This window comes from Bidens hawaiensis, unplaced genomic scaffold (assembly GCF_021521415.1).
Source record: "Bidens hawaiensis isolate Kalapana, Puna unplaced genomic scaffold, B.hawaiensis_p1.1 tig00000888_1, whole genome shotgun sequence".
In the NCBI taxonomy this organism is placed as follows: Eukaryota; Viridiplantae; Streptophyta; class Magnoliopsida; order Asterales; family Asteraceae; genus Bidens; species Bidens hawaiensis.
The window spans coordinates 4,813,831-4,823,594 of NW_027491051.1; the positions used below are offsets into that span (position 1 = coordinate 4,813,831).

At 33.3% G+C, this 9,764-nt stretch overlaps 1 protein-coding gene across 1 annotated transcript; it reads left to right on the forward strand.

Moving 5' to 3' along the window:
- Nucleotides 1–277: 277 nt before the first annotated feature.
- LOC143544625 (protochlorophyllide-dependent translocon component 52, chloroplastic-like) lies at nt 278–2,756 on the forward strand. The gene is made up of 7 exons (XM_077036688.1): nt 278–772; nt 854–1,041; nt 1,112–1,198; nt 1,523–1,685; nt 1,922–2,119; nt 2,192–2,373; nt 2,438–2,756. Exons 1-7 carry the CDS (start codon nt 284–286, stop codon nt 2,691–2,693), a joined length of 1,563 nt encoding a protein of 520 aa, XP_076892803.1. The 5' UTR covers nt 278–283; the 3' UTR covers nt 2,694–2,756.
- The last annotated feature ends 7,008 nt before the right edge of the window (nt 2,757–9,764 follow it).

A 9,764-nucleotide genomic window follows, 5' to 3' on the forward strand; every position in this document is an offset into this window, starting at 1 on the left:
TTTTAATAATAAATTTAGGATAGAAACTTCTATATAGGAAGATGCGTTTAATAATTTTAATATAACTTTTACTAAATTGAATAATTTTAAATCTAAGAGTATTGTAGAATATAACTACGAATCAGAAAATGTTTATTAATTAGAGGATTTGTTCGGTTGTTTCATAATATAGTATTGAGGAATAGAATATAAGATATCCCAAAAAAGTATACCAGCTTGCCAACATATATGGATTCAATGGATAGTAAAACTGGCTCTCGTACTTATAATCTCAAACTCAATCATGGAATCTCTAAGAACAGTTGCTCCAACTTCACTCATCGGATCATACCACCTGTTCAAACCCATTTTCAATCTTTCATTTACTCAGAAAACATTCAAATCCTTAACTAAGTTTCCGAAATCCAAATTCACTAAGTTTACTGCCATTTCTCCATCTGTTTCAACCGAACCCGAAAAAGAAACACGAAGCTATGATCAAGATGAAAACTTTGACTGGTTTTCTCACTGGTATGCACTCATGCCTGTGTGTGATTTGGACAAGAGGGCTCCCCGTGGGATGAAGGTGTTGGGTCTTGATGTTGTGGTGTGGTGGGATAAGAACCTAAATACATGGAAAGTGTTCGAAGATCGTTGTCCACACAGATTGGCTCCACTCTCTGAAGGAAGAATCGATCAATGGGGTCGGTTGCAGTGCGTGTACCATGGCTGGTGCTTTGATGGCTCCGGTGATTGCAAGTTAATTCCTCAAGCTCCCCTTGATGGTCCTCCAGTAAGTTAGATCACTTGTGATCTTCTTTTCAACATATTCTTAAATGATTATAGGACGATTTTAATGATACTACATGTGCAGGTTCATACTCTCCCCAAAGCATGTGTTGCTGTTTATCCAAGCACTGTGCAAAACGGAATTGTTTGGTTTTGGCCCAACACTGATTCACAATACAAAGATATCATCACCAAGAAGAAACCACCATACATCCCTGAACTTGATGATCCTTCATATTTAGTCCAGATGTTCACCAGGGATATACCATACGGGTATGACAGTAGGGACATACTGGTTTCAGTTCAACAAAATCATTATAAAAACTCATGATATTTATTATAGGTATGAAGTCCTGGTCGAAAATCTCATGGACCCTTCTCATGTTCCATATACACATCTTGGGTTAATGAGTATCGCGCCACAACCAAGATAAGTATTCAGGACAAATAATTTCAGACCAGTCGTCCACAAAACACTCAAACGGCCGTTTCAAAGTAAGCTGTCAAAATGGCCATCTGACAAATATCCTTATGGCCATTTATAAAGTTAGGGTGAGGGGGTGTCTAACTTTGAAAGTTATTAGTCAAGAAAGCTGTTTCGTTTGACAGATATTTCAACGACCGTTTGGAAAAGTGTGGGATTAGATGTCATACGGTGTGTGTGTGTGTGTAGCATGCCCAAAATAAAATTTACACCCTTCAAATTTATCGTGTTTTGGTATATAATCGCCTGCCTAACACAAGTTTCCTGCACTGTGAAGGTTGATCGAGAAGGGGGTTCCCCTATTGATATAAAAATACAGAAAGTAGATAAAAATGGTTTTACTGCAACCGAGCAAGGTCGTCAATGGAACTTTGTTTCTCCTTGTCTTGTACAAGGTAGTCTCACAATCAAGGAAAGTCCAAATAGCACACAGGTAAAATTTAACTTTTGTAAGTAGAGGTCTCAAATAAGTCGTGTTCGGGGTTGGAAGATAGAATCTAATACGAACCCAAAGATTGTGTGTAACACAATCCACGAGATTGTGTTAAACGCATGAACCTAACATGCCATGAGATTCTGCAGGATTGGATTAACGCGGCCCATTTGGGGTAAGGTTAATGTGACATTTTTGTGTCAAAGTAACGTTTTCATTTAATTTGATTGATTCAGGGAAAATTAGCACAAAAGCCACCTCAAAAGCAACTTTTTATCTTATTTTGTATTCCTGTAAGCCCGGGTAATAGCAGATTGATAAATGTTAGCCCTAGAAACTTTAGTCTATGGATAGATCCATTTGTTTCAAGATGGATGCACCATATTGCGCAGAATTTGGTTATTGATTCGGATTTGTATCTTATTAGAGTTCAGGTAAAACTATCGCAACCATGATTGTAATTCGAACCGTCATGCTAGATTTTTTAAAAATTATGCAACTTTTAGGAGGAGAAATTGATGAAGGCAGGTCCTTCGAATTGGCACAAATCCTGTTTTGTGCCAACCAAAGCTGATACTATGGTGGCGTTATTCAGAACTTGGCTAAAGAAATATACGGGTGGTCAAGTCGATTGGAGAACCAATGGATCTCTTCCACCCATCCCTCCAAGAGAACAACTCATTGACAGGTTATATGCTTAAATTTCAACCACATTAAGATTTATCTGCGATTTAATTTTTTTGTTTGTTTAGGTACTGGAGCCATGTGGTGAACTGCAGCACATGCAATGGTGCATATAAAGGTCTTAATGCACTCCAGAAATCTCTTCAAGTGTGTTCCGTTGCTATGTTGGCTATTATGGCTGCGACCAAGCAAGGAATGATATCAGTTGCTACAAGAAACACACTCGCAGTTGCTGCGATTTTATGTTTCGTGGGATCAAAATGGTTGTCACGATTCATTTACAAAAACTTCCATTTTCATGACTATAATCATGCATTTAAATGAACTTTTTAATATATTATATATTATCAATCAATAAAGTTTTGTCCCGTTACATTTTCTTAGTAAGGTTTTTAATGAGAACTGATTAAGCAATATCAGTTTATTTTCTTGGTTTTGAAGTGCCAACTTAACATCATTTTAAAGTATATGCCTAAGGGGAACGGTATGTCACTATATACATTATGCATGTAAACTAACCCGGTAAATATGACTTAAATGGCTTTCACCTCTCTGTTCTCTCTCATTCACAACAATTTATTGATTAGGTATTTATTATGGTTATAATGCTTTGTTATGAATGGTAGAATGCAGGAGTGCGTCTTCGGGCGGTGTGAGCCAACTGGGTTTTGCCGGGAACGGTCAAGCCAAACTCGGATACCAGCATGGATCCTGATTATTTTAACATAGTCTGGCCCGAGTGGGATGGCGGAGCTCCTCCTCCTGTTGGACCGAGGAGTGTGATATATCTTAACTACGAAAGTCGCCGTTTGAAAAAAAGGAGAAGACTATTCAAATCGTAAAGGTTATCTATTTATCAAACATTTAATCATTAAATGTTATAGTGTGATATTTAATTGTGGCCACCAAATAATGGGAGTAAATTACATTTTTTTGTCTTTTTCTTTTTTTTTTCAATAGAATCTATACCACTTTTGTCACTTGCCAACCTCATAATACTTCTCACATGTCTTTCAAACAATTTCAATATATGATCCTTTATCTTTTAAGTTATTTTAATATATGAATTCAATATTTTAATTGAATATAAAGCCTAACCAATTCATTTATTAATATGACTTTTTATATAAGATTGGTTTCAAATTTGGTATTATAATTTTCTCATATGCATTTGTACAAAGGAAAATGTGTATTTTATTAATTTTCTCCAAATATTTTGTATAAATATTGCAAACATAAAGAATACTTATTATATATACATATCTTGGTGCTTAGCATTAAATCACTGAAATTGAGTATTATAATTATAATTCATATGTATAACGATTTACTATATGAATTATCTGTCATTTATTTATATGACTTTTTTTTTGTGTAGTATAAAGGGTTTTAGCAACAAGAAGATCAATAATTAGTTTTCAATATTTCTTTCATAACTCAGACCAAAATGCTTCAGAAACATATATATTTATGACTTGATTTATACTTTTTTACACATTTAAATATATTTGTGTAATTTTAATTACGTAATTTTAATGTAAATTGTATTTGTATTAACAATATATGATCATTTTTCTTGATAGTATTTTACTTAATAATTAAAGTTAAAATTTTTACTAATTACATATGTAATACACGGACCCCAAACTACTATTAAATAGAATGAATGGTATGTCTTTCCGTTTGAAAAGTTAAAGCAAACATACTTTACTTTCATTATGTCACACATTTCGTCTTTTTTAGTTTATCTTTTTTACTTAAATAATAAGCAGCTAATATATAAAAAGATATACTTATTTTAATCACCGAGATGTTTGACCGTTTTCAATGTCCCCGTCCATTATTTTTTATTAACGTTCGGAAATCGGAACTGCCAAAATATATATGGTGAGTCTTTTTGAGACGAGATGTCAACCGACATACTAATATAATTAAGTAATGAATCAATAAGAGGTCTGAAGTTTAATATAATCTGAATCAATAAGTGTTAAACCAGTAAAATGTTGTTTGTTTGAACATCTGAATGATTGTGCGAAATAACTATCTTACCCCTCTAAACTATTTCGTGATGAATGAAATGTATATGTTTAGTCATAGCTCCTAATATTTGTATTGAATAACCAAAACTTTCACTATAACCAACCAAAATATATCTTAAAATAAACTTTTATTATAATGGTTAACTAGTTTTATACTCGTTCGATGAACCGGAACTTTAGTGTTATAATGACAACACCACCAACAACGCCACCGATAATTGTCATATTTATATTAATAAGTATATAGTAATAATAGTGATGATACTAGCAATAATAAAATAACTATAATTTATAATTATAATAGTAAGAAAGATGATAGTGCCAATAATAGAGTTAAAAAATAATTGAAATGGATGTTTACAAATTACAAGAAACATTACCATCTCTTATGTTACACTTACACAAATACACTTTAAAACAATATTCCATCCAATGATTCAACCATTAGTGCACCACCACGTTCACAGGCTTCTTTAACACCCTCAATTGTAAGCACATCAAAACCAAAAGTAAATGCACCAAATTCAAGAAAGCCGCAAAATCTGAGAGCAATCGCACCATACCAGCTGGTGAGCCACCAATGAATGAAGTTTCTTCCGTGAAAATAGTTCACGCCATTCCAGCTAGTGAGCAATCCTAAACCTGAGTATGTCGTATTTTGTTCGTGTTGTACAATGTCATGAATCCACACTCCTAAAAACGTAATTACCATTCCAGCCACCGGATGTTGCATAAGCAGGCCATTTATCATTTTTATCATCCATTGAAGTCATGCTAGCAAGAAGGAAGTGAAATATTAATTATGTTGATAACAAAATAAATAAAATCTCTTAAATGATTTATAAATGAGGGTCTTTTGATTATAACCAATTACCAGAAATATTTTCTGTCGTTCTCCAGCTACTGCCGATTTCATTTGCAGGATCATGTTGGCTCGTAACACGAAATAATATGGCCAATGATAATCATCTTTAAGTTTCCAAGAAAAAAGAAAATTCAAGATTACATGAGAATCTCAACTGAAAGTTTGCAGCATTATATTCCCAAAGTGACATGAATGTCATCCCTCCACTTTAGCATAGAATTGTGCATTCAAATTGGTGTATGCAGCGGCAAATAATGTTCTTGTTTTGGCAGTTAATCTATGATACCCTCCAACATGTTTATGACTTTCTGCAATGGTGATAATTCTAAGTGTGAGTTCAAGTGTAATCAAACACACACATACACACACACATTATCTAAAAAGTAATAAACTTATATGAGTGATGTGGTTTTATGCATTAAAACTACATTTAGGTGACTTTTGACCTATTTGGCCCACCTGTTTCATTTTTAGCTAGCGTTTGTTTGGTAACCGTTTGACCCGTTAGATATAACGCACAACCCATATCGGCCCATTCGTAAAAAAGGGCCAAAATGACCACAACAGCAAAAGCTAATATATGATGCAAACAAGGTGAAAACAAAAAATTTTACAGACTCCTAGGTTCCTTCCTAGATGTTGCCATTTGATTGTTAGGGGCATCCTGATATCATAAAAAAAAGTGTCAAGAATGTAAATAATGGTTTAAGTATGTTTCATTTTGAGTAATTGAATCAAGGAGGGTTCATGCTAGAAAATTGACCGTAACTGATGTCCGGAAGACATGATGAGTCTCGTTATACTCCCCAATATTAAAAGGATGCTGCAGAGAATTAACAAACACAATAAAAAAACAAACTTATATTTACTTAAATAAAACTAGACAATTCATGTCAAAGTTGGTGACTACATATAATATTTGTCAATGAAAATCACATGCAACAACTCTGATGCATAAGGCCTGAGATCTTGTTCCCTATAAGCACAATTTACATTTAAACGCAAGAAATCAATATAAAAACACAAATAAGTAGCGAATTATGAATTTAGTACAGAGTGGATACACTAGTAGGCCATGCAAATTAAAGAAAAATGAGAAGCTATTGTGTAAAGGTGATCAAATTAATAGGCACATGCATAAAAAGATAATAATTACAAGAAAAAAAAAACACAAAATTCATACTTTTAGAGGCATTTTAAAAAAAATTCTTTTTGCATTAGCAGAAAGAAAAAGGTGGATGAACTTTTTTTTGTCTCAGAGATTCACATAAAATCTAACTTAATCAAGAATTACATTTATAAAAACCAATCTTTAATTAATTTCTTCAAAACTGAGACAACCCCAAATAATTAAACAAGAAACTAAACCCAACTCTAGAGAATAAAATTGATTAAGCTGAATCAAATGAATTAAAATAATAAAATAGTGGATTAAATAGAAATCAGGAAATAGATTAATTCTGAATCGATTGAAGATGGAATAGGAATCTACTAAATCAAAAATTGAAATTGAACCTGGATGAAATCGATGGAGCATAAATAGATGTCTTGTTCGGTGTATGCGCCAAGAGGCAGGCTCCGACGGCTGCGGTGGTTGACGTACCAGAGGTGAAGATTGGTGATGAATATCAGTGGTGAAGAATGAGAGGGGAGATGGTGTGAAGTTGAAGGGTATACTTGTCTGCTGAATGGTTCAACAAGTTTTCAAAGTTGAATGATTCAGAGAGATAGGGAACGATTAAGAGGTTTGATTTTCACCAACCAAACACATCCATATCAGAGTGATTAAGACCTTTTCCTTTGAATCATTCAGACCCAACAAGACAAACCCTTAGTCTCATCACACTGAGAGAATAATTCTAGTTGTGATAGGTTACGCTTAACTAAAGTGTTGTGCGCATCCTCTATCGTGGGTGTTATAGCTCCTCATGCACACAGTACTCCCAATATAATGTAAACTCATCCTGTAAAAAAAGGAAATAATTTCTTCAAAATAAAGAAAAAAGAAATTATAAATAAAATTTATTTAAATTAAAAAACGAAAAAAAATATATATTATGTTTGTGTAATTTGTAAGGCATAGTCATGTGGGTCCCGTGTGAATAGTTGAACAAGAGTTATTATTCTCAATTAAAATAAATTAAAATTAAAATTAAATTAATTTAATATAATTATATTTAAATAATTGGAAATTAAATACAACTCCGATTTCTCGTTTTGCTGGTGTTTTTTGGGTTCCATGGAAGCTCTAGTTTAGGGTTCTTACGATGAACATCGTCATCGTCTGTGTTGAAGAAGACGGTCTTCATATACACTTGTCAGTCTTGTTCTTCATTTATCGTTCTTTAACTAATTAATTAATTATCTGTGTGTTCATCAACTGTCAGTTTCCGTGCAATTTAGATGTTCAAATTTAGAACTAGGTGCTGATGTGGATTTTCATGAACTAAATAAATCTGAAAAGAAATAAATAATATGTGAATTTGGGATTTTTAATTATTAATTAAGTAATTAATAATCGCTTCTGGATAATTATTGCGTAATTAAATAAAACGAAATTAAATTAATTTCTAGAGAGAGAGAAAGCTCTTAAAAACTCTACAACTTATGTGTTGTAATTGAGTACTACATATACTACCCCGTCCGTCGGTGGAATATTCTCTAGAAAATTCCTATTTGTCATTTAGTGTTTCAGTAATTACATTTTAGTCCCTCAACTATTCTATATTTACCCATTTGCCCCTTTGGTTTTTTACCTACCCTTCTCGCAATGTTTGCGCGTGGGGTGCGTTGTGGTATCTATATAATATTACTAGTTACCACCACATGTGTGTTCCTCTAATTGGTCCATTGGGTTTCTACTGCTCAGAGTTAGCGCGTTTACCGTTTGTTTTGCCGTCCCTCCTGTAGCTTCCCCCCCTAGTGTGCCGCCACGTGGCAAGCGTGTCAGAGATATGTCAAAATTTTGTTGGGATTTAATTAAATATTAATTAATTATTTTATTATTTACTAGTTTGTTTTTCACTATGGATTTTTCCTTTTTAATCCCGGGTTTTTCTTTTTTCTATTAACTAATCCGACCCGATAAGCACTCTAAATCAAGGGTTAATAAGATTATTAACCTTCTTACTCCGTGATTAAAACAATAATTAGCAATCACTAATTGTCATTAGTGAACCTTGAACCTTGATAATCATTGTCATTAGCAAACCCTAAACAGAATCAGTGCTAACTTTGTCTTCCTCACATGTCATTTAGGAGATTTCCCCAACCCATAAAGAACTGTAGTTACATACAACTTTCAAAAGAGAAAGAGCTATTAATTCAAGTAAGAGAGTGACAATTTAATCCTAACAGTTTCCTATCCCATTGCCAAAAAGAAGACAACAACAATCTAGCTCCTCGTACCACTTTTCTAAGTAAATACCATTCTCTTATTTAGGTAGTAAGTATATACACGGATTAGTACTTTTACCCCAGGTTAGCCTTACTTGTCACCAAAGAAGAATGATAATTGATAATGTATTCTTTTTATTTATCGACTACAACGACCTAAAGTAGCTGAATAAGTAGTGAAAGTAAGCTCCTGGCTAAAATGAGTCTTGCTTCTAGTCTTGGTTCTACCCACCAGCAATAATTTTCAACATGATTGAAAGTTTGATTGTGTATTGGCTATTTCGGGGTTCTATGCCCATGGATTGCCTTATTCTAGCTTTTTTATTCGTCGGGTAGGTATGCCTACTTGGAGAATCGCTTCTCGCCGTGCTTGCAAGAGTATAAGCAGTAAATTTTGAGCCTAAATGAGATAGAACTCTTTCAGTTCATGAGAAAAAGTGCTTTTGTAGCAATTATTTATTAATATTCATCATCGTTTCATTAGTTTTAGTCATTTTAATTAATATTCTTCGGTCATTCTTGTTAGTTGATCTCTTGGGGCTAATTTGTAATTAGGGTTTATTTTTGTTTGTACACGTTTAGTGCGTCTTGGTCTTTGTTTAATGTATTTGGTATTTGTATAAAGTATAACGGGTATTTTGGTAATTGTATAAAAGCACATTCGCTATTGTAAGGCACATTCGTTAGAGTAGCTAATAACGAATGTGTCCATAGGTTTGTTCGTGTTCATTCGTTAGGCATTATAACGAATGTTAACAACAAATGTGCTTATTCGTTAGTATAATGTATAGATGTTAACATATGATAGAGAATGACGCTCATTCGTTATGACATGTATAACAAATAAGGTCATCGTCTATAAATACCCTGTAATGTATTGTTAAATAAAAATTAGTTCTTATTATTATTGTTTGAGTACTGTTACGCTGGAAAATTGTTCTCTCAACACACACAGTAACGTAAATATAATCGTAAACATATCAAAGGCTAGATCCTATAACTTAGTGAATTTGTAATCGATCAGTACACGGTTTCTCAAGTGGTATTAGAGCTGGAATTGCTCTTGATACGTACCAATTTCATTTTGATTTTGAT